General features: G+C 40.3%; 1 protein-coding gene and 1 pseudogene across 3 annotated transcripts in view; one reads left to right on the top strand and one right to left on the bottom strand.

Moving 5' to 3' along the window:
- The first annotated feature begins 7908 nt into the window (after positions 1–7908).
- Positions 7909–9845, top strand: LOC129011176 (prolyl 3-hydroxylase OGFOD1-like; annotated as a pseudogene).
- A 782-nt stretch (positions 9846–10627) lies between these two features.
- FNDC3A (fibronectin type III domain containing 3A) overlaps positions 10628–24596 on the bottom strand; it is a 224862-nt gene continuing 210893 nt past the window's right edge. For all 3 annotated transcript variants that reach the window (XM_054445858.2, XM_054445860.2, XM_054445861.2), the window contains 7 exons: positions 23232–23345; positions 22347–22496; positions 21956–22239; positions 21647–21859; positions 18250–18416; positions 16935–17062; positions 10628–13132 (listed from right to left, as the gene is read on the bottom strand). In XM_054445858.2, the coding sequence (XP_054301833.1) occupies positions 12818–13132; positions 16935–17062; positions 18250–18416; positions 21647–21859; positions 21956–22239; positions 22347–22496; positions 23232–23345 (1371 nt within the window). In that variant the 3' untranslated portion in view covers positions 10628–12817. The remainder of the gene's footprint in view (positions 13133–16934; positions 17063–18249; positions 18417–21646; positions 21860–21955; positions 22240–22346; positions 22497–23231; positions 23346–24596) is intronic.

Below are 24596 nucleotides of genomic sequence, written 5' to 3'. Positions count from 1 at the left end.
GGGTGCTCCGTGCGGCCGCCGCGTCCCGGGTCGGGCTGGGAGCCTGGCGCGTGGTCCCTCTCGGTGAGCGCCTCCTTTCCCAGCCCGCTCACTGCGGGCGCGGCCGGTCAGACGGCGGAGCGCTGCGCTGCGCTGCGGGGCGCGGAAAGCGGCTCTGCGGGGTGGGCTCCGAGGCGCTCCCGAGCTGGCTGCGCGCAGTCTCCGCCCACGGCCGCTGCCCGCCCCGGCCAGGCCCTGCTCCCGCTCCCTCTCCCGGGCCCATGCAGTTCCAGGGCGCTTCCGTCTCCACCAACTGGTGGAATACACGGCGCCCTTAGCGCACGAGCCCTACCCGGTCCAGTGAGCGATGTCTGCACCCCAGAGAGCTTTGGTTACAGGACCCAGCACTGTACGGGCGCTTTTGTCAGTCTGGTACACAGGGCACCTTCGAATGTGTCTGGTCTGGTGGCTAGTAGCTGCCGCTTGATGGTGGAGGAAGACTCACGGTAATCCTCAGGAAGCCATAATGCTAAACAATGGGAGGGAGTCTAGACCAGAATCTAGAGCCTCTCCTGTCTAATCTTGACTCTATAACCGAGTAACTGCGTTATCTTGGGCTAGTCCTGGGCTCGCCCAGCGCAGTTCTCCTCTTCTGTAAATTCGCGAGTGGTGGAGGGAGCTGACAATAAAATTGATCAAATAATTTCTGTTCTTTCTTCCTTCCTTCCTTCCTTCCTTCCTTCCTTCCTTCCTTCCTTCCTTCCTTCCTTCCTTCCCTTCCTTCCTTCCTTCCTTCCTTCCTTCCTTCCTTCCTTCCTTCCTTCCTTTCTTTCTTTCTTTCTTTCTTTCTTTCTTTCTTTCTTTCTTTCTTTCTTTCTTTCCTTCTTTCTTTCCTTCCTTCTTTCTTTTCTTCTTGAGACAGGGTCTCACTGTCGTCCAGGCTGGAGTGTAAGTGGCGCGATCACAGCTCACTGCAGCCTCGACCTCCCAGGCTCAAGCAGTCCTCCCACCTCAGCCTCCTGAGTAGCTGGGAGCACAGGAGCGCCCACGCCCCGGCTAAATTTTGTGTTTTTTGTGTAGTCAGGGTTTCGCCATGTTGGCCAGCCTGGTCTCGAACTCCTGACCCCAGGTGGTCCACCCGCCTCGACCTCCCAAAGTGCTGGGATTACAGGCGTGAGCCACCGCGCCCGGCCGTGACCAGATAATTTCAAGGATCCATGAGCATGTTCACTTATTATAAAGAACAAGACAAATATTTACGTGGACACTAGAGTACTTTCACATGTGATATGTCGTTCTTATGTACAACATGTTTTATAAACTTAAAAAACTAGAGGATTTGTCAACACCGGAAAGAACGAAAATTGGGGAAAGGGGCTAAAACGGATGTAAGCGTCTGTTCAGTGTGGTCTTAATGACAATAGCTAACACTTCCTGAGAATTTAGATGGATCTGGCCCTGTGCTCTCCATTTAATCCTCATGGCCTGGGGCGCTCCTTTCGCCCGTGAACAAAGCGGGTCTTGCTTGAGATCAAGCAGGCAGTAAGAGGCGGGACTGGGATATAGGCTCTGGTCGGCCTAATCCCAGAGCTTGCAAGCCTGACGTCCCACTCACTGCCCAGCTCCACCCCCTCAGCACCCCCTCAGTGGCTTAAATCCTCAACCTCTTATCTCGAGCCTCGATTCTGGACCTGACACCTGGCTTTGCCTAGGACAAGCTTCTCCTGCAGTTCTCTCTCACATGCAGACTGTGAGCTTGGAGGACGGACACCTGTCGCCTCCCTCATCGCTGCTGTTTCCAGCGGTCCTAAAACCGCCCTCCCCAGCGCTTTCCCCCGTGGTCACCCGCAGTCCCTGAGGACCAGGTGCCTGCGCTGTCTTTCAAGCACTGCATCTGCGGCCGTTCACACCCATGGCGAGTCTTGGAATGCCTTGGCCTCTAGTTTATTGACCTCCTTTCCACCTATGACCTTGCTCTCCACCCGATCTCAGCCGCGCCTGTCGACGGACCTTACACCTCAGGGTTGCCAGGGCCTGTCAGCCTTCCTCCACCTCCACTTCGGTCAGCCCTCTTTCTGACCTCCGCCCGCTCTCTTTTTAGCTCCCCCTAGCACCTCAGTTCCGGTAATCCTTCAACCCACTGCGACCTCCATCGGTGGCTCCTCCTTCCTTTTCCCGGTCCCTTGCCTGCCCCATGTCTTCACTTTCTTCCTTTACCCAACGTAAATTCCACGGGCAGTCGCCGTCACTCCCACACAGACGCCCTCGACTCCCTTGCTCTTTTCTCCATTGTCAGCCTCGTCCATCCCCCAGGAGCACCACAACCCTGGTGAAGCCGAATTCCCTGCCTACTCCTTGCCTGCTCTCACATGGCGTTGTTTCACTTGAAAGCACAACCTCTAGCGGGGTGCTTGGTTCCCCCGGCCTTCCCAACTCTCGCCTGACCTCATTCACTCTCCCATCACCAGGCTACTGGTTTCTACCCCCTCCTCTCTCCTTAGACCCAACACCCCCCACCCCCTCCTTTGGGAGGTTTCCTTGCACCCTGTTTCTCTGAAGATAACTACCACACCCCCACCTCTGCTCATGCTCCCCTGGGACAGTTGGTGGTACTTGCAGCTGAAGTCAGCTCTGCCCCTTAAGCGCTCCTTTCTCCTCCTCCAGACATCACTGCGTCAATTCTCTTTCTCTCTCTCGTCATCAGTTTTTCTCTTCTGGATCATTTTCATGCAAAACTCCTCAAAATAGTTGCTGTACTCACGGTTTCCACTTTTTCTTCCTCCCTGTCTCCTCCCCCTAGTCAGAGAAAATGTAATTTCTTCATTTATAGTTGATTTGATTTTCCCCTGTGCTCTCATCAAGAGAAATGAATGCTCTAGCCTGGGTAAGGCATGGTCCAGGTGGATCAGTTAAGCAGCCCCTCTGGGCAGTGTTCCGTTCTCCCAGACATCATGCCTTTCCTCAAGGTGGCCCAGGTGTACGGGGAGAGGGGTCAGTGGCTTAAAGCTAGAGGGAGACGTCCTTATGAAGCTTCACGCCAGCTCCTGGGGTGTCAGGGGCTGGAGTTTGCTAGACTCCAGTTCCATGTCCCCTTCCTGCCTGGTCACCAGTGGCTCTGCTAGACTTGGGCTCAGGGGCCTGTGGCTAGTGAAGAGGTGGCTTCTTTGTTGGACTCAGATGATGCTTCCAGGAGCACTTGACATCTTCCCCGTGTCTCTCATGGGCTGTGAATCCCTGAGTCTCTTTGGTTTTTCCCATTTGCTCCTTGGCCTGACGGACTACCCCAGCCTCTGCTGAAGGCTCCCTTGTTCCCTTCCCCACCCACCATGGTGGTGCTGAGGCAGGCTCACTGCGTCTGCAGTCAGCATCCTGGCTGTTGTGAATTGCTCACCTCCATTCAGGCACTCCCTCTCTCTATTGCATTTTCTCCATATTGCTTATTATCAACTGACATACTATTTAATTTACCTAGCTATTTGTTTATTATCTATCTCTATCTCCCAACATTATGTGCACCAGAAGGCAGGGCTTTAATCTACTGTGTTCACTGCTGTTTCCTTAGTGCCTGGCACAAAGTGAGAATTTAATAAATATTTGTTAACTTGGAGAATGAATGAGCTTCTGCAGAACCAGGTACCATTGTTTTCTTTACAGTTCCTAGCCGTTAAAACATTGCTCTGATTGTAGTGGGTGCTCAGTAAGTAGTCACTGATACTTCAGCTTAAGACAGAATACTGATATGGAGAGGTGGAGACCCAGCGGGCTTTTTTGATAACATTGCTACGCTGAGGTTCAAACATAACTTGGCCCTTAGGACATATCTGAGCTCTTATAATGAGTTGGCATTCAATGTTTTAGGAAGGAATGGGACCAGATCTGTTTTCTACTTTGTGTTTCTGTAGACATTCACCAGCTTCCTGACTTCATAGTTCATCTAGCGAGAGGAAGAGGAAGTTCTCAGTAGATCGGGAGCATGGGCATCTCTCTTCTTTACTCTTTGAGTACCTCTCCACCTGTAACTCATGTGGGGCAAGGGTGGGCCTAGGTTTGGCTCAGCTATGGCCTGCGTCCCCAGAGGCAAGAGGTTGGTGTTATCAATAGGCTCTTGGCCCCGGGCTGGAGGCCTCACGGGTTGGCTTTTGATGAATATAAAGGGATGGTCTGGATGAATATAAAGCTAATGCTTGCTGTGTGCAAGGCACTGTTCCAAGTACTTTCATATCTGAATACATTTAATCCTCCACAGCAGTCCAAGGCAGCAGGTTCTTTTAGTATCTCTATGTTAGAGATGAGAAGAGCAAAGCACAGAGAAGTGACCCCAGGTCACTGGGACAGCCAGTAAGGGTGGTGCTGTCCACTTCCAGAGTCCATGGGCATAACCACTGTGCTGGGTGGCCTCTTGCTATACAGACCATAGCACCACCAGCTGCAGAGAATGCTGTTATGATCTGGATTCTGCTAGGAAAGTGTCTTCCAGTTTGTATCTCAGAAACCAGATTTTATGGGCAAATTGAAGAATCTGGAAAGTTGTGAGGAGCATTAAAATAGATCCATAACTTGTGTAATAGTTTACTTATGGAAAATTGTAAACACTCCACAGGCTTTACACTCTTTTCCCCACATAAGAGCAAGGCATGAAGTTTGTAGAGATGGGAGTCTCCCTAGATTGCCCAGGCTGCTCTTGAACTCCTGGGCTCAAGTGATCCACCCTCCTCTGCCTCCCAAAGTGCTGGGAATACAGGTTTGAGCCACTGAGCCTGGCCATTTCATAATGTTTTGAACCAACCTTTTACAATTGGGAAATTTCATGTAAAGTTCCGGATTGTCAGCGTGATATCTTGGGCCTAGGCAGACCAAATTCTTTGATAGCTCCCAAGGACATCCATAAAATATTGTTGTAAACCAGGCACATGCCGCAGGCGGAGAGGAGTGGTAACATCCAGGGAGGTGTGGGAGTTTGAGAAGGAAGCATTGTCTTGCAAAACTGGAAGCTGTGGCAGCTCTGAGCTCATGTTCCCCAAAGGCTGCCACCTGCAGCCTGTAGGCTGGTGCCACTCTGCAGGCACCCCACAGCTGTCACCACACACAAGGCATCTGTGGCTTCACACTCAGCCCCTTCCTCATTCACATGACCCACTGGGTCCTCTAGACCCCAGGCACCAGGAAATGGTATCTTTAGTAAAATGCAGAGATAATAAAGCTGGCCCTGGAAGGGAGCCCCTGGCAAAGAAGTTCAGGGCCAGCTATTTCCCAATCTCACCACCAGGACCTGACCACCACATTCACCAGGAGCTCAGTCTTTCCTAGGTTTTCTCTTTACACAGCAGGGACACGGCAGGGCAAATTCAGGCAAGACTTTTGTGGAGTGCAGATTCCTATTACTCTGTGGCTGTTGCTTTAGCAGTTTTTCTGTGGGTCCCAGTTTCTCCTGAGAGACAGGCTCAATTACCAAGCGTGGCAACAATTACCAAGGGGGATGGTGGAGAGGGAGCAAGCCCTTGGAAGGGTGGGTGGGAAGAGGTTACAGGCCTTATACTACTGCATACGAACATTCTTACCGTGCAGCTGCTGCCATTGATAAACTGTGAAACTGAAAAGGTAATTTCTTCTTTAAGACCTTTGTGTCATCCTAGAAGGATTAAGAACAAGATAGAGCTGATAACTTGGGTGTGGGCAGGCCAAATTGTTTAATCACACTCAAGGACATCCATAAAATATTCAGTTGTAAGCCAGGCACATGTCACAGGCTGAAAGGAGTGGTAGCATCCTGGGAGGTGTGGGAGTTTGAGAAAAAAGAGACAAGTTGGCCTCTGTCCTTAGCAAAATGAACTTATTGACTACGTCAGTTTTATGGACTTGATGCCCAGGATTCTCTAGTCTTATGTTACCTGTGTATCAGTTTATAGGTTTTATATTCCCTTCTTAAACAATTCAGGTGAAATTCACATAAAATTAACATTCTGAAGTGACAAACTTACTGGCATTTAGTGCCCTCAGAGTTGTGCAACCACTGCCTCTGTCTGGCTCCTAAGCATTTCCATCAACCCAGCACCCACTGAGCAGTTACTCCCCATTTCCTCCTCCCTCCAGCCCTGGCATCCACTAATCTGTCTCTATGGATTTACTCATTCTGGATATTTAATACAAATGGAATTGTATAATATGTAACTTTCTGTGTCTGGCTTCCTTCATCGTGGTGTGTTTTTGAGGTTGGTCCACGTGGTAGCTATATTCATTTTTGAACATGTCAGCGTGTCTTAGTTGTGGTAAGTGGCAAAAACGGTGTTTTCATCCTTGGATGAATATTTAAGATGGGCTATCCTTAAGGACTGAGTGTGGGCTCAAAATGGTAGTAAAAGTATCAGAGGATGAAATTCAAGAGGAAAGAAATTAGGGTTTCTCATTGAGTCTGTTATGCTTATACCAGATTCTTCTCATCTGATTTCTTTCAGTTCAATCCTTAGAGGGCTGTGGCTTGTTTTGCATATGAGGAAGTGCTTAGCACATTGCCTAGCAAACAGGTGGTACTCAATCAATAAATGCTATCATAAACGCACTATTAAAGTCAATTAATATTAATTTTGATTTCCTAGGGTTTGTAAATTTTGGGCCAGACAGCAGAGGATAGTGGTCAAGTGTGGGAGCACCAGACCTGGATCAAACCCCAGCTTCATCATTTATTAGCCATGAGACCTGTGGCAGAGAGCTCGACTTCTCTGTGCTGCAGATAATGCTTACTAGAGCAATTAAGAGGACTGTATGAGATGCCCAAGGTAAAGAACTGAATATAAAGCTTAGGACACATTAAATGGTGGACAGATCCTAGCCATAATGATTTGAATGGGCCACGTGGCTTCAAAATCTGTTCAGTTTTGAAACACTTTTCTCTTGGCAAATTTCCCATAGTAATTAGAAATGGCACAATTGCCCCGTTTATGAGACAAAAAATAGCCATTACAGCATCTAAACATTTGAAGGCACCACTCTGGACACACAATTTGATGACCACCTTGCTGAATTCTTGGTTCTTTTGTTGATTTTCTTTTTTCCTCCAAGTTTTTTCTCCCGCCTTAGGAGCATCAGAGAGAAAAATAAACAAAAGGGATACACATTCTCAAGGGCATATACTTACAAAATGTATATGAAAATAGAACACTTAAAAACTCTCTAAAAACATGAGGCATCATCTTTTTTGATGATGGGAGTTAGGTTACAGAATCACTGCTTAAGTTTGGGGGAACTATTTTCTTTTTTTTTTTTTTTGAGATGGAGTCTTACTCTGTCATCCAGGCTGGAGTGCCGTGGCACGATCTTGGCTCACTGCAACCTCCGCCTCCCGGGTTCCAACGATTCTCCAGCTTCAGCCTCCTGAGTAGCTGGAATTACAGGTGTGCACCACCACGCCCAGCTAATTTTTGTATTTTTAGTAGAGATGGGGTTTCACTATGTTAGCCAGACTTGTCTCAAACTCCTGACCTTGTAATCTGCCCACCATGGCCTTCCAAAGTGCTGAGATTACAGGCGTGAGCCACCACACCCGGCCTATTTTCTTTTGAAGCCTGTTTGCCTCCTTAGGCCACCATGTCAATGGAATCTTCCTGCAGAAATAATCTTATAATGGTGAGAAGCAAGGGATTTGTGTTGGAAACCAACCCATGGAATGCTCAAACAGGATGCATAAGACTCCTATTTCCAATCTACAGAAAAAAAAAGAGGTGATGTGCAATCATACTGTCAAATCAGTATTATACCCTACTCAAACCTGGACTCATGCTTAGCTGCTTCTGTGATGTTCCTATTTCCAGACTCTCCTTCCCCAGCCCAACATTTTAAACTCTATCACGGTACTTGGAGTTGTGGCAATTAAGAGATCTACATGGATTTTAAAAGCACTGAGTCATGTGGCGTGGCTCTGTACCTTGTGAGGAGATGAATGGGAAAGGGCCAGTGGAGCCCAGCTGGACCCGGGTGGGAAAAAAGGGAAAGAAGGAGGTGATGGTGGAATTTTCGGATGCTGTCATGGAGGAAACCTTGAAAAAGCAGGTGGTTGAGGCCTGGAGCTGTGGGACACCATTCAGCTATGAAGCCATCGTCAGGGACATGGACCCCTTTCTTCACTGCATGATCCTAAACTTCATCCAAAGACGACTGCTTGAAAGGGCTTCAGAAGGAACTTATGAACTTGGATTTCCATGACAAGTATAATGATTTATGTAAGTTCCAGCAGTCTGATGATTTAAAGAAGAGGGCCTCACATCTCTGCTTTAAGGAAAATTCTGTTTGAAGATTTCTGGTCCTGGCTTTCTGGTATTTCTAAAACTTACTGGGAACCAACCATCGACGTGTCCTGTGCTAAATATGAATTCACTGATGCCCTGCTGTGCCATGATGATGAGCTAGAAGGGCGCTGGATCGCCTTTATCCTGTACCTGGTTCTTTTCTGGGACAGGAGCCTGAAGGGTACCCTGGACCTGTACAACACTGATGAACACTTTCAACCACAGCAGATTGTCAAGTCTCTTATCCCTTTATGGAACAAACTGGTTTTCTTCGAAGTATCTGCAGTGTCCTTTTACCAGGTGTCCGAAGTCCTGTCTGAAGTCACGTTTGTCTATAAGTGGCTGGTTTCATGGTCCCTCACTGACTAGGCCTCCCAACTGCTTTGAACCCCCTCATACCTTGGAGCCCTCACACCCCACAAGAACATGAAATTTTGTTTGATTGGATCAACCTTACTTATCTGGACATGGATTACCAAATTCAAACTCAAGAAGTGTTTGAAGAAAGTTCTGAAATTCTCCTAAGAAATTTCTTAAGCCTGAGAAATTTGCAAAGGTCTGTGAGGCCTTGGAGAATGGAGATGTGGAAGAGAGCAGCTGAGGTCCCCCTAACAAAAGATTTTTTTTTTTTTTTTTTAATCTCGGCTCACTGCAACCACCGTTCTCGGGTTCAAGCGATTCTCCCATCTCAGCTTCCTGAGTAGCTAGGATTACAGGCACCTGGCATCATGCCTAGCTAATTTTTCTATTTTAGTAGAGACAGGGATTTCACCATATTGACCAGGCTGGTCTTGAACTACTGACCTCAGGTGACCTGCCTACCTCGGCCTTCCAAAGTACTAAGATTATAGGCATGAGCCACCATGCCTGGCCAACAAAAAAGATTTTGTGAGAAAGCTGAGGAGAGTAAGCTTCCTGATATATTGAAGGAGTGCATGAAGTTATTTTGCTCTGAGGCACTATTCTTGCTGCTCTCCAACTTCACAGGCCTGAAGCTTCACTTCTTGGCCCCTTCGGAAGATGAGATGGATGGCAAAAAAGAGGAAGCAGCAGCCTCTGCTGCTGATAGAACTGAGGAAGGGACTGGCCATAGCCCTCCTGAGCCAGAGAATAATCACGCAGCCATCAGCATCAACGGCCAACAGAGCCATGACCAGACAGACCCAGAGTCAGAGGAAAACGAAACAAAGAATGGATCAGGTGTTCCCACATGCCAAAGGGAACTGAGGCGTTGGAAGACTGGTCACCACACTTTTAATTCGTGACCATGGCAAGGCTGATTTTGCCCTAGACTTAATTCTCCACTGTGGCTGTGAAGGCTGGGAGCCAGAATATGGTGGTTTTACTTCTTACATTACCAAAGATGAAGACGAAGAGCTGCTAACGGTGAATCCAGAAAGCAATTCTTTGGCATTGGTCTACAGAGATAGAGACTCTGAAATTTGTCAAGCATATTAACCACTGAAGCCTGGAACAAAAGAAAACCTTCCCAAACACAACAGGTTTCTAGGACTTTTCATTTATCTATTATGAATGACAGCACTGGGCAAAGCTAAACAAAAACATGATCCTTCATCAGTACTGGGAAGTCTGGAAGAGTTAAGCAGGAGTGAAGGAGAGCTATGTGGTAGCTTGCCGGACAGTGTTCTTAAAACTGGTTGTCCTTTAATAGGACTCATAATGATTGTCCTCAACCTAGACCTTGAGCTTGAAGCTATGTACTTATCTCTTGAATAAAAAAAAAAAAGTTGGCTTTATTTTAAACATTGAGTTCTCCTCTTTCCATATTGGCTTCTTCAGTGAATTTTTCAATGATTTTTTTTTTAGGGTGGTAAAATATTTATAACATAAAATTTACTAGCTTACCCATTAAAAAAAGAAAAAAAAAAAAAGGCACTGACTGTCCATCCCCGGTAGGAAGTCCTTGGGATGGAAATTTTAATGGGGGATGAGTGAGAGAATGTTGGATTTTCTGGTGGAAGGCAGACCCAGCGGTGCCACTAACAGGAAGGTTCTGGGCCTCTGGTGGTGGGTGAAAGAAGGTACTAGAAAATAGGGATGTGGGAAAGGCAAGGAGAGGTTAGGGATTTTCTTCCCACTGGGAAGTTTACCTTAGACTCATTGTATTCTTTATATGTGGAAAGGAAGTAAGATATTTCATGAGTTGCACAAAATCAAGTCACTATGATAAAACTTCTAATTGCATTCTTTACTGGGCTTTATATGATAAATATACATCCTCTCATGTTGAAGATTTGTATACTGTTGGGAAAAATGTTTTAAGCTCATTGGAAGAGGGGAGACCATAACATTTCATTTTTTTAAACAGGTAGCAAATAATGAATATATATGAATACAATAAACATATCTCAAAAAGAATGAACTTTTATTTTCCATGGATTTTACAGATACTTTTGCTACATAGTTTATGTATTTTTATGAGATTTTTTTTCATTTGTATGAAGTTCATTCAGCCTTATACAATTTTAAGGTGATATGTTTGGTAGTGTATCTATAATCTTTAAAAAGTTTAGAGTTTTTGGAATGTACAGTATATGAGGTAAAATCAAGATTACATAAAAATTGTTTTCTCCTCTGCACTAATTTTGCAGTGAGGCTCAAATGGCAAGTATACTATTAAATGACATTTACTATCAAAAATAGGAGGTTCATTTGAATTACTATGAAAAACATAAGCCACTGTAACTTGACACAGTGGCACATTTTACCATTTTAGACATTCAACTATATATAAATCTCTGGGCTATTACACTCAGACTCATTTGTACTGCCAAATGTGGCACTTTAAAGAAGTTTCTAGAAAACAATCGCAATCACTGTTGTTTTTGGGGAAGGTTATCACCCTATACATAAGAGATTAAATTTAAATAAAATGTAAACATACAGTATATTATAGTGACAGGTCATTCTTACCACTTAGAAAGGCCAAGTTTATCCATTTCTTTTTTGAACACGGGTTAATGTTTTTCTACAGCACAGATCATTTGACATAAAACTGTTACAATACATGCCCATTCTATTATAAAAGAAATTCTTCAGAGATCTTCAAAGCACAAAACATACGTTCTTTTTTCAAAGACTGACAGAAGTGCTTAATAATCACTAAAATGCCAACCTCAGCAACTAAAAATTAGTGATTCGCTATCCTAAAATTCAAATAATAAATTAAAAAAGCTAGTTACAGGTGTTTTACGGATAACAGATGTGCTAAAACAAGAATTGTAGATAGTTTCATTATAAACTGTATTATTACTGGCAGTCATCGACATCTAGGCAAGATGTACAATGTGATACTTGACAAAATTCAGTCTGATCATCCAGTAACTCACAAATGCAAGCTCACAAAACATTAATGAATTATGCAATTGCAAAGTGCTCTAATGCAACATTAACCACATGCAATCAACAATTTGGAACAGTATCCAAACAGACATTATACATTAAACGTTTAGTTTTCAAGAAAGAAAGCAGCTTGAAGTTTACTGGTGCAAATTAATTTTGTCTTCAGATTTGGTGCCCCAAACAAAAAGGTTAGGTTTGATTATGAATTCTGATGGTGGTGGCAGCAGTTATGGGAGAAGCAGCAGAAACTTATGGGAGTTCTTCAAAATTAGCCTATACCAGACAGAGTGAGTGTATGTGTGTAATATATATTTCTACACTTGTTATGTGTATATGTGTACACTTGTTATATGCCATATATGTAGGTGTATACCCTTATACACCTACATATAGTTCAAAGGTTCACAAAACAGAAGCCAAATAGGTTTGAAATGCAATTTACTTTTATGATTACTTTTTAAAAAGTATTTAAAAGCACTCAGTTCTTTTCCATGTTCTCAAGACCTGAAGAGGTACTTTTTGAGTAAACATCAAAATATTTTTAGGCCAAGTAAACTGTCTGTTCTTTAAGTACTTATCTGTGAATTCATGAATATATATTTATAATGAAGAACTCCACATTTATCAAATAAGCTTTTCTTCATGCATACTCTTTCATCCAGTTTTTGTTTCTAAGCCCCTCCAGTTACTCATCATAATCCCACTTACCAAATAATTAAGACAAATGAGGAGGTAGAAATATAGCACTAGATTGCTTTCACAGCATCAGACTTTAACATTTTATATAGCATGTTAGTGTAAATTCTATTCATTCTGAATTTTTCACTTGGTAATAATCTTTAAAACAAACAGATCAGGTTATCACTGTTACACTCAGGCTGACTGGTCAAAATATCCATTCTAAATTGTTGCCTCTTAGAAAGTTTTTCTGTAAGAAGGCATGTTAAAAAAAGAGAGGGAAAGAAAAAAAGAAGACCCACCCTAACAAAAAAACCAAAATTGATATTTTTGTGGCTTGCATTCTAATAAAGTGCCAGCCTCTACCTAACAATATAAGCACTGAAAATGGCAAAAATGATGTGCTATAGTCTCAATGCCAGTGCTAAATGCCACTGTTTTTTATAAAAGCAATACAGAAATAATTTTAGTACATGACAAAATAAAATGTAATAGAGTTAAAAAATAAAGTTATATTTTCACTTGATTACAAAGTACTGAATGATAAAGGCAATCAAAATGGAAAAGAAAGCAAACAGCACAAGGATGACGGCAGCACACTGCTCGTCACTCAGTGCCCGTCGGGTCCTTGTGCTTTCCACAGTGTCTCTGTTGGTGCTGGCTGGTGGTTCAGTCCTCTGAGAGATGAAGAGCACTGTGGTGCTGTAGGGACCTACGAGGTCCTGGTGTCCCAGAGAGTCTTGGCACTGGCGAATGGCACATACACGGAAGCGATATTCACAGTTCAGCTGAAGGCTGGAATACCGGAAGGAAGAGTCGGGACCTTTGTAAATCTGTTAAAATATTAGAAGGAAGAATTACATGTGAAGGCTGGACAGAAAATGTGTTAAAACTGGCTAGTGTTAGAATTGTTTTTGATGTGAAAGCCAGTGAATGCCATTGATTTTATCTTTTAAATGACATGTTAAAAATACCTATCCATTAAAGTACTTATCTGTTTGTTGCATAGGGGCAAGAGAAATTTCAAAAGCGAGGATGTGAGATCTACCCTTATACAGTTCACAGATGAGTTAAGGAGTGCAGATGTGCCCCAGGGCAGCTAGAGAACAAGCAAAATCAGTCCTCAAGCATTTTCTTGCTTTTCTCAAATGTAAGAAGTCATTTTTCAATGCAATCATTCCATCAAAGAAGGGATAGTGTCTACTTTTGCTTCCCCCATTATGTCTTTGTATAACTGATAAATTTCCATATAATTTCAAACATATCTGTAGAATGAAATGGGAAATGAATAAGGGGAGCTTTCTATAGGTGCCTATGGCAAATCACTGTATAAACCAGAGAGGGGAGATAACTTAGAATCAGAGAATAGGACCTCCTCTGCCATGCCTTACAAGGGAAATAAAAAGAATGAAATTCCACGGATTTTCAGAGGAATGTGCTAGTAATTAACCCATTTATGCCAGAGGTTGCAAATTTTTTTTTGTGTGTGAAAAATCAGACCTTGGCAATAACCTTGATCAGTTGGATATAAATAACTACCACCAGCTTAGTGTTCCAATAATGGAACACTAGGCATAAATGGGTTAAGACGCTATATACTAGAACTGTTCACCCCTGGCATCCAAGGTCTGCTCTACCACTTCACATTCCAGATGTGATTTTAGACCAACTACCTTAGTACAACAGGCATACTAGTAGTTAACATGTATGATAATTATGAGGATGAAATGAACTAATGCTTGTTAAAGCACTTAGCGCAGTGCTCAGCATGCAGTCACTGCTCAATCTGTAGGAGCTATCATTTCCAATAATGAGCAACCCCCCACCACTCATTCTGTAATTGAGAAAACCAAGGCTCATAGGGTTAAATGACCTGTCAGTTGAGTTTCTCCAGTTAGTTGGTGGGCTACAAGTCAGATGAACCAACACATGGGGGCTTTCAAGTACTTTTAGCTGCCTCAATTGTACCTGTGGTGTAAATCTAAATTTTTACATATTGCTTTGCTCTCAAAGTAAAGTAAGATCTCTGTCTCATTTTTCTATCTCCAGAATCTAGCATATAGTAGGTACTTAATAAAAGGCCATTAGTGAATTATTGGCAATAAATAAAAATGTGGATGCTGATAACAATATATAAAGGAACTTACTGAAAGAAGCTTTAAGATAAATCTGAAAGAAAATGTGACTATGCATTAGTTCTAAGAATGCATAATGTTTCAGGAAATAGAATGTAGAAATGATCCATGTTTGGGAGATGGTACAGGTTGGGTATCCCTTATAAGAAATGCTTGGAACCAGAAGCATTTCAATTTTTTTGATTTTGGAATAGTTGCATATTTACTAGTTGAGCATTCCAAACCCAAAAATCTGAAATTGGAAATGCTCCAATGAGCATTTCCTTTGAGTGTCATATCGATCCTCAAAAAGTTTCAGATTTCGGGTGGAAAATTTTGAATTTTGGACTTTATTTGGGATGCTTCAACCTGTAAAAGGATTCACTTAAAACAGAATGTTGTATGATAAAGTAGTGTAAAATTGTATATATAACACTGAAGTAAATTTAGTAAAAATTAAAAATACGTATTTGTCTTATGGATATAATGGATGATTATTGTCTTTATATTTTCCATGTGTCTTCATATACCATTCCATGAGCCTGGCAGTATTAGGTTAAGAAAGAAAAACCTCAATAAATGGCATGAGGGTGATAAGAGATCTGGTACAGAGAGGAAGAATACATTAATTACACTAGTTGGAAATTTAGGTTAATTCAAAAGGGACCACTGTAGGTGTGTGACAGTAAGACAGTGTTTATGGAATCCTAATCGTGAGGCTGTGTGAAGGACTGAAGGGAGCTGAGTAGGACAGGGACTCTTGATGTACATGTAAAAAGTGATGAGGCCCTGATGTAGTTTTATGGATTCAGAAACAAATTCTGATTAAGAGTTGATAGGAAAAAAAAATTCATCTAAGAATTTAAAGCTTGGAGACCAAGATGATGTTGGTGTCTATGACACTGATGAAGTAAAGATGCTGGAGAGGAGATATTGGGAGGGAAGATGATGGGATCAAGTTTTCAATTTCGCATTTCAGATGCAGGAAGACCTCTAAGCAGGAAGAGACACAGGTAGCTGTAGATACAGGACTGAAGAAAACAGATTAACTTGCTCAAGCTGATTTCAGAAGGTTTATACACCCAAGAAAAGTCATGCAAACAAGTCTTAAGCTTATTCATATACTACTCAAATGTGGAGTCCCTATTTCCTTTAAACGTGTAATACAATTATATTTTCTTTAATATTAATTTTGCTTCCTCCTTAGAAGGAAACCTACTTATCTGTAAATTACATTTCAAATCTAATTATCATGTCAATTTGCAGATGGCTTAATAAAGAAAAACAATCGCATGCCAGATTTAATCTGACTCTTTGGATCTTTTGTAATTTCAGTTAAGATATTACATAGAGTAGTTACAACAGCACAATACTGGAATAAAACAAATGAAGAATTTTTTTTTAGTGGAAGAGGAAAATATGAGACATAATGAAAACAACCCAGCTTAAAAGCCCTCAAAATTAAGGTTACAGGAAAAAGGGAAAATCAGATGAAATGTATAGGTATTTAATTAGTCTTTGGAGTGGTATAAAAGCTTATTCTTTTTAAAAGTTGTAACAAACACTGGCAACTCTCCACTGTATCTCACTGCTATTCTTGCTTTATCAGAAAGCTATCTTTGAAACCTCTTGGCTAGGAAGGTGACAATTCCTCTAGGTTTCCATTATAACTTCATGCCTAATGTCATATTTACAGCACTGCATTATGACTATTATTAATACTATTATTGTAAAAGCCTCGTTATTAGTCTTTCTAGTTCTGCCCTTGTCCTACTGTAGTTTCTGCACTATAGTCAAAACAACCTTGTGTCTGATCACGTGAATACCCTGGTCAAAATCCTCCACCGTCTTCTCATTTCACGTGGAGTAAAAGCCACAGTATGGCCTATTACGCCTTACATCACCTCCATACCACCTATAGGCCCCTTAGGATTAACTACCCGACCTTATCAACTCTTCCCTTTGCTCTCTCCATCCCAGTCATATTGGCTCCTTTATGTTCATCAGATTTAATAGGCATGTTCCTGCCTCAGCACATCTTGGAACACTCTTCTCTCCACAGTCATCTCCTCTGGGCCATGCTGAATGTCAGCTGAGTGCCCCAAATGAAATAACACTCAGTGCCCTCCCCCTCTACTACTCCCTATTTCTTTTATCCAATTTTGTTTTTTCTCCATTGCACTTATATCTGACAATATATTGGCATGTTTACTTGCTTATAGTGTCTTCTTTTCCACCAGAATGTAAGTAAGCTCCATGGAGGCAAGGGACTTTTTGTTCAGTGCTACATCCTGAGTGCCTGGCACAGAATTCAATGAATACTTATCAGATAAATGAATAATCTGTTCAAGTATAGTTCATACTGAAAAGATTTGGAATCTTGAGATCTCTGGAACATAATATATACTGAATAAATGTTTATGAATTAAAAGGTAAAGATGGCCAAATCTTATATTGAAAATACATAAAAATTAAAAAGGGGTAAAAATATGCATCCACACATTAATATCTTGGTACATACCTGTTTGAATTCTGAATCTTTTCCTAACATAACTTGAAGACTGTAAATAACTGGATCACCTTTCATTGGCTGTAAACACTCCCATGTAATTTCACAAATGTGATCATTTACTTTCTCTATTTTGGGGGCTGTAGAAAACAAATATAAATAAAATCTGTTCCACTTGATTTTTAATTTGGTACATCATGCAGACACTTGTTTTAATAAAAATCAACAAATATGTAAAATTCACTTATAAACTTGAAATAAGTATCAGTGAATTTTTGAAATTTGCATCCAGAGGTTAAAATCAGCACTCTTGTATTCTAAGATATGGGATCTCACTCTGTCACCCAGCCTGGAGAACAGTGGTGCGATCATAGCTCAATGCAGCCTCAGCCTCCTGTGCAGCTACACACACAGGCACATGCTACCATGCCCAGCTGATTCAAAATTTCTTTTGTAGAGAGGTGGGTCTCACTATGTTGCCCAGGTTGGTCTCAATACTCCTGGCCTTAAGTGAGCCTCCCACTTCAGTCTCCCAAAGCACTGGGCTTACAGGTGTGAGCCACTGTGCCCTGCTTATAGTCAGCACTCTTCTTAAAGCTAAGAGACACTAAACTTGATGAGCAAACAGAAAAATGACTCAGTGAAACTCTCAATATTATTAGAAAGACTATTCAAGAAGAGGTTCTGCTGTTTAACAAATGATAGGTTTAAGTACATGATCTAGGATATGGTTCTAGAAGTCTGTGATTAGTCTTCAGAGCAATTAACTTTATAGACTTTTCAGCTAAAAATAGAGTGCAGCCCTTGCCAGAGTCACTTTAAAACAAGAACCCCTCTAAAATTAAAAGATAAATGTATATACAAATGTGTGTAAATGTGTACATGTGTGTGTAAAACTGATTAAAAAACCCACATTAATGAAGAATTTGTTTTGCTTAACAGATGACCAAGCTTTCCTTCTGAAATCCAAATGAATGTAATATCAATAACTCAAAACGTTTACACAACCAGAGTTTGTGATTTTTTTCTTTAAGCAAATGACCTCATTAGAAAACCAGCCTACCTATTCAATTTAGTATTTTTATGCTACATTATTAAAAACATCAGTGACAAAAGCCAGTACTTGTCTGAATATAAACGTGCCAGATAAAACAGCTTTTATTATTGAGTGGAACTCTCAGTAGAGTTGGGCTTGCCTATATGATTTTGTATAACTGGTGGACATATACTGGATGCTAAATTTTAATATTAGTAAACAAAGCATTTATGAAAATACATTAAAAAGTAATTTATTATAAAGAAAATAAGTTCAGGATGTATAACTTACCTTTCAAGGCAGCTGGGACAGATTTTGGAGTAGTGAAAATATATTCTTGGGAGACGGGACCTTCCCCAGCTTCATTACAAGCTTGAATACAGAATTTATAGGATGTTGACTCATTAAGTCTTTGTACTTTGTATGTATGACATGGTCCTCTGTATAGGGATACAAACCTAAAATGGAAATAACTATTAGATAAACCTTATACTACCTTATGAAAGTGTTTTACAAACTAGTATAAAAACACAGTTAGGACATTATTTAGGAGTGATAGTTACCCCAAAAGTTTGATGCCAGGAACTCTATGTCACTTAAAATAAATCTGTTTTTCATCAGATGAAGAAAAATAGGATATTTGGTAAATTTCCAAATTTGACATGATTTACTGAAAGTCTGTTACTAAATTTCATGTCTGACCATAACTGTTTCTTCTCAGGCTTCCGGTTTAGTTTTGTTTCTGAATACTGTTTTGTTAATGTACATTTTAAAAGATGCTCAGAACATCACAATTTTCATTACAAATTATTTCTAACTAAAGTTATATTGATAAAATTTGTCAACTATGGCATAGAGACCTGAGCTATGAGATTAAGTTTCTATTTTAATCTTCCTTGTCTTTATCTGGAAAAAAGAGAATTCTCAATTCCCAGGCAGATTTTTAGTTGACTTGGTGATGTTTTTCTAGAGATTTACAAAAGCAGTATGACAATATAAAATTTCCAATACATTATCCACTTGAACTGTTCAATGAAGTTGAGTATCATATATATTTCTCCTAATATGTTATCTATAAGTTGAATGCATCCCATTATTTTTGATTGGATGTTTCTAAAATTTTTGGAAATTAGAGAATGAATAATGAATGCTTATTCAATGCTAACAGTCTGAAAATTGTAGTCAAGTTAAAAATAAAGAAATATTTAATGACAGGAAGAAACAGTACTTCCAATAAGCAGTAATTGGATAAGCCTTGCCTTTTCAATCTCTAAATTTTTTTTTAATGACAGGAAAAAAAATAGTGGTAATACCACTGTTTAAAAAAGCTGAACAATGACAAAATCTGGATCAGGGAACAGCTAAAGTATCATTATGATACCATCCCACAGCAAGTGTATATAGTTGTGAAAATCAAAGGGAATGAAAGTAATCAAAGATATTAAATTGATTTAATTTATTAAATGTGTGCATTAAACTTAGCAGTATCATAAAAGGTTTTAATTTCTTTATTTTCCACAACCAAAGGCCATGAGCCATACTCATACCCTATAACAATTCTCTAGATGCTAGCTGAATATTAAGTTGGAAGTTCTATAATAGAATATAATAGAATTTATATTTAATAGAATCTTTATTCTATTATCTTTCAACCAAACACTAATTAGACCTGTTTCCAGTAAGCCTTCTTGCACTACCCCAAATGTATGCTAGAAAGGGGAGGAAAAAAATTTAAACAATTAATTTGTCCAGTAATAATAACATATATTAAAGATAAATGGCTATACCAAAAACCTCTACAAGGCAAATAATCTCTTTGCAGAGATAAGGCTACAAAGATTACATAAAATTCTGCCAAGAACAAAGGCTAACATTCATTGATACAGATTTTAGGAAATGATCAATAGTGTTTGTTCTGTGTAATGTTCTTACTGGTGATATACTAGTATACAAAATTATTCCATACGTTATTTTAAATGTATAAGTATTTCTGATACAGAGTACTTATGTACAAGCACCATGAATATTTCATTGTTGAATACCTGGCTAAGATACAAACAACACAAAAAAGTAAATCTTGGGAAAAACTGTTACTAGTATTCTGAGTCCATCAGATTTGGAAATTGTTTCTAATACATTCAGTGAAAAGTAGAAAAGCAAAATTCAAAATTCTTAAAATATTAAAGGATTAACAGCTGTGGGAGGTATGTGGCATTGCTTATATGGAATATAATGTGAATAAATAGCCCTAGTTGGCATTAGAATGACTGTTACAAATATTCAGAGTTAACACTGTAATTAAAATAACATGATTTAGTGCCGCAGTATATGGCACATTATATAGGAAATAGTACAACATGTACATGAAGATGTAAAAGAGGCACAGAAAGAACCTGAATGAAATTAGGTTCTTTCTAATTCAAAGATTAACAAAGATTAGTAACAGAGATTAGCAAAGGGACTAGATAATTAATCACAGAATCTAACTGAGATCACACAGTGAAAAACTGAACTGTATTCATTTAGCGTGCAGGCCCTGTGTCAGGGATGTGGAAAAGACTGAAACATAATCTCTGCCCTCAAGGATCTCAGAGGCCAGAAACGATCATAATCATTTACTATAAAATTGTTTCAGGGCCAGGTGCAGTGGCTCACGCCTGTAATCCCAGCACTTTGGGAGTTCGAGGCAGGTGGATCACAAGGTCAGGAGATGGAGATCATCCTGGCCAACATGGTGAAACTCTGCCTCTACTAAAATACAAAAAATTAGCCGGGCGTGGTGGTGCACACCTGTAGTCCCAGCTACTTGGGAGGCTGAGGCAGGGGAATTGTTTGAACCTGGGAGGCAGAGATTGTAGTGAGCCGAGATCGCGCCACTGCACTCCAGCCTGGCGAAAGAGTGAGACTGTCTGAAAAAAAAAAAAAAAAAAAAAAATTGTTTCGGTCAGGCACAGTGGCTCATGAGTGTAATCTCAGCACTCAGTGAGGCTGAGGCGGGAGGACCACTTGAGCCCAGGAATTCGAGACCAGTGTGAGCGACATGGTGAAACCCCATCTCTACTAAAAATACAAAAATTAGCCAGGTGTAGTGGCCCACGCCTGTGGTCACAGATACTTGGGAGGCTGAGGTGGGAGGATGGCTTCAGCCCTGGAGGCAGAGGTTGCAGTGAGCCAAGATAGTGCCACTGCCCTCCAGCCTGGGTGACAGAGCGAGACCTTGTCTTAAAAAAAAAAAAATTGTGTCCTGCTAGAAATAAACACTGAAGAGTTTATTTTGTATCTAAGATTAGGTGTCTTTTTACTATCATGAAAACAGTAAATGGATCAGAGAAAACAACCAAACAGTAGCCCACTTATTTTTTTCTCTTGGTATTCCACTCAAATTATAAACAGGAAATCTACATTGTGTTTTCTAATGTTTTAAAAACAGCACACTTTTGTATGACAATCTTGACTTTGTTTTTGAAAACTTACTTCATTAAAAGAAATTTTTTTTAGAGACAAGGTCTCACTGTCTTGCCCAGGCTGGTCTCGCACTCCTGGGCTCAAGCAATTTGCCTGCCTCAGCCTCCCAAAGTGCTGAGATTACAGGTGTCAGCCACCACACCTGGCCTACTTCTAATAGTTACAGAAATTTATATACTTAAGACCTAAGAAACTATATAAAGAAGCAATTAAAAAAACCTACCGTCCATTCTTATCCTCCATCTGAAGGTGGTACTGAATAGAATCGGTTGACAATGTCTTTGGAGTTCCTTCTCCCCATTTCAGCTTAAGGTTCTGGTGGCTAAAGGCAACACATTCCAGACGAGGTGGATCAGGAGGGAGAGGCTTAGTTTTTAATTTTATCACATGGCTGAAAGGACCAGCTCCAAGGCTATTCAAGGCTTGAATTCGTATTCTAAGTGCCACATAAGAAAAAAAGTTTGGTTATGATTGTTTTATTTAAAGTGTCTCTCTGGTCTAGGCAAAAATCAACATAATTTTTAGAGTATACCTGTATGTTGTATCTGGTTGCAAATTGTTGATAATATAGCTTGTAACCTTTCCCACTGTTAGGGATTGTTTATCTCCAAAGTCTATGCTGTAGGCAAGGATTTCCGAACCATGATCACAAGGCTTTTCCCAGCTTATTGCAAGGCATGTAGAAGGTGAATAATGGGGATTTTCTATCTCATCATCGCTTATTTCTTGAAGACAGGTCACAATGCCAGGAACTGATGGTGGAGTCACACAGGCTACCACTTCACTGAAAGGGCCTGCACCCACAACACTCAGAGCCTACAAATTAACAGAGCCTCCGAGTTAACAAAGTCATGACCATGAAAATGCCGATGAAATATAAAACTCTGGATAGAGTTAAGTGACAAGGTACTGATCATCTTTACCTGGACCCTGCAATAATAGGTAGTTGCTGGTGAAAGTCCTTTTATTTCATAATTGAGACCAGGCCCACAGTAACATATCTGCATACTTCCTTCAACTCCTCCCCACTCCAATCGATATTCAGTGACATCTGTTCCATTACTCAAAGGAACCTTTAAATTAAGAAAAGGATAAAGGTCTTAGTCTTGATGTTGATTAAATAGCTTTTGGCCAAAAATGCTCTTTACCTGATCATTTGTAAAACTAGATTGCTTTTGAGTTTCTTTAAAACTTTTAAGCACAATCAAAACTGTTCAATTTTACATTTTTTATTCATTAAGATTATCTGAATTTAAGATTGGTCAAATATATAACCGTTTTGAATTAGAAGTAGAAATATGACTAAGTCACTTTAGAAAGAGTGTTTTAAGGTAAATATACTTCAAAATAATTCTATTAATAAGAAATGTTAAAACCATACACACATTTTGTTAAATTTCAAAGGGAACTGAAAATATAATTATTATCATCACTGATTATTACTATCCACAATAAGTACACTGGAGATGTGTACTGGATAAATATAAGAGAAATAGAATTTACTAATTCCTGTGTATGTCTATTCTGAACATTAAACTTACCAGTGGCTGAAATATCTCAGTACTGAGACAAAGCCTTTCATAAAAATACAAAGCACATAATGAACAGGAATCTAAATATTTGTAATGCAAATATACCTTACTCAAATTCTTCAAAGAGGAAAAAGAAGTCACTGTTTCTCATGTGAATTAAACTAGGACTTGCTCTGTATAATATAGGCGGTAAAAATGGACAGTATCTTTATTCTTTTATATAAACTATTCTATTCACTGAAGAAAGTAGATACAAGTCAATGGAAATTACAATACCTCCCAATTCACTTGTGCACAAGTTGCAGATCTACATGTCACTTGAGGGGGCTTGCACTGATCTGGTGGCCCAGGGGCTGTAGTAATGTCACATTTTTCTGAAAATGGTCCAAACTAGAAAAACAAATGTAACTAGTGTTTTTATTTTTCACCCTTAAATGTCCACTGATTGCACAGAACTGCATATTTAAAGATTCAATAATAATTAAAGTCTTTTCCCTGTGTTTCAAGATTAATTTGGTCATAATTCTGTAAGTATTCACATTAACTAAAAAGACTTAAAAATCATGAAAGTAAAGGTGTGAGAAATTTTAAAGTTTCATTTACCTATACTTTCTTCTGCCCCTTATTTCTTCAGGAAATAGTTTTTGAAAGAAGGGCAGGACATTAGAGAATGAGGTGGGTGGAATAATTCAGGAGAAATATAAGGAGTGAAGAAATTGATACTAATTAAAGGCATGGGAGATGGTAGGTGTAAATTATCATTTTTAATTTTTTAATACTTCACGAATCTTTCTTAGGCATTATATTCCATATCAAATTTTACCAACATACTGTTCTATAAATTTGTTTATTTTGTACCAGAATTTGATTTTTCTGTTCCATGCTAAAAAGCTCACTTTCTCATAATTACTTTTAACACACGTTACCTGGAATATAAAAAATTTTATTCAGTATTGGCAAATTCCTTCCCTGACACATAGGAGAACAATTACAGAAATTTCTAGTCATCAATTTTTTAAAGCTCATTAGCAAAAGAAAAGCCCCAATACACTGGTATTTTCACTTAACAGTGGTGCATCATTATAATGATCAGAAGTAAACCTACTTGTTACTGCACTGTATCAGGCAGTTTTGCCAAATGCCCATCTTTAAGAGCTAGGTCAACTTCTTTTTTTTTTTTTTGAGACAAGTCTGGCTGGCTCTGTCACCCAGACTGCAGGAGTGCAGTGGTGCAAACATGGCTCACTGCACCCTCGACTTCCTGGGCTCAAGCCATCCTCCCACCTCAGCCTCCTGAGTAGCTGGGACTACAGGTGTGCACCACCATGCTGGGCTAATTTTTCTACTTTTTACAGAGACAGGGTTTCACCATGTTGCCCAGGCTGGTCTCAGACTCCTGGGCACAAGTGGTCCTCCTGTCTCAGAGGGAGGACTGCTTGAGCCAAAGTGCTGGGATTACAGGCTCATATGAGCCACTGGGCCCAGCCAGCTATGAAAACTCTAAGAAACTCAACTTCTCAGAAAATTCTATGGAAACATTCAGTTGTTAACAAAGATTTAATATTAAAATTATTCCAAGTTATTTATTTTTAATTTAGGGAAAAACATGTATTAATCACCAATAAAAATGTTAATAAATAA

This window comes from Pongo pygmaeus, chromosome 14 (genome assembly GCF_028885625.2).
Source record: "Pongo pygmaeus isolate AG05252 chromosome 14, NHGRI_mPonPyg2-v2.0_pri, whole genome shotgun sequence".
In the NCBI taxonomy this organism is placed as follows: Eukaryota; Metazoa; Chordata; class Mammalia; order Primates; family Hominidae; genus Pongo; species Pongo pygmaeus.
Note: the sequence above shows the minus strand (reverse complement) of the source record. Positions and strands in the feature narration are given on the sequence as shown.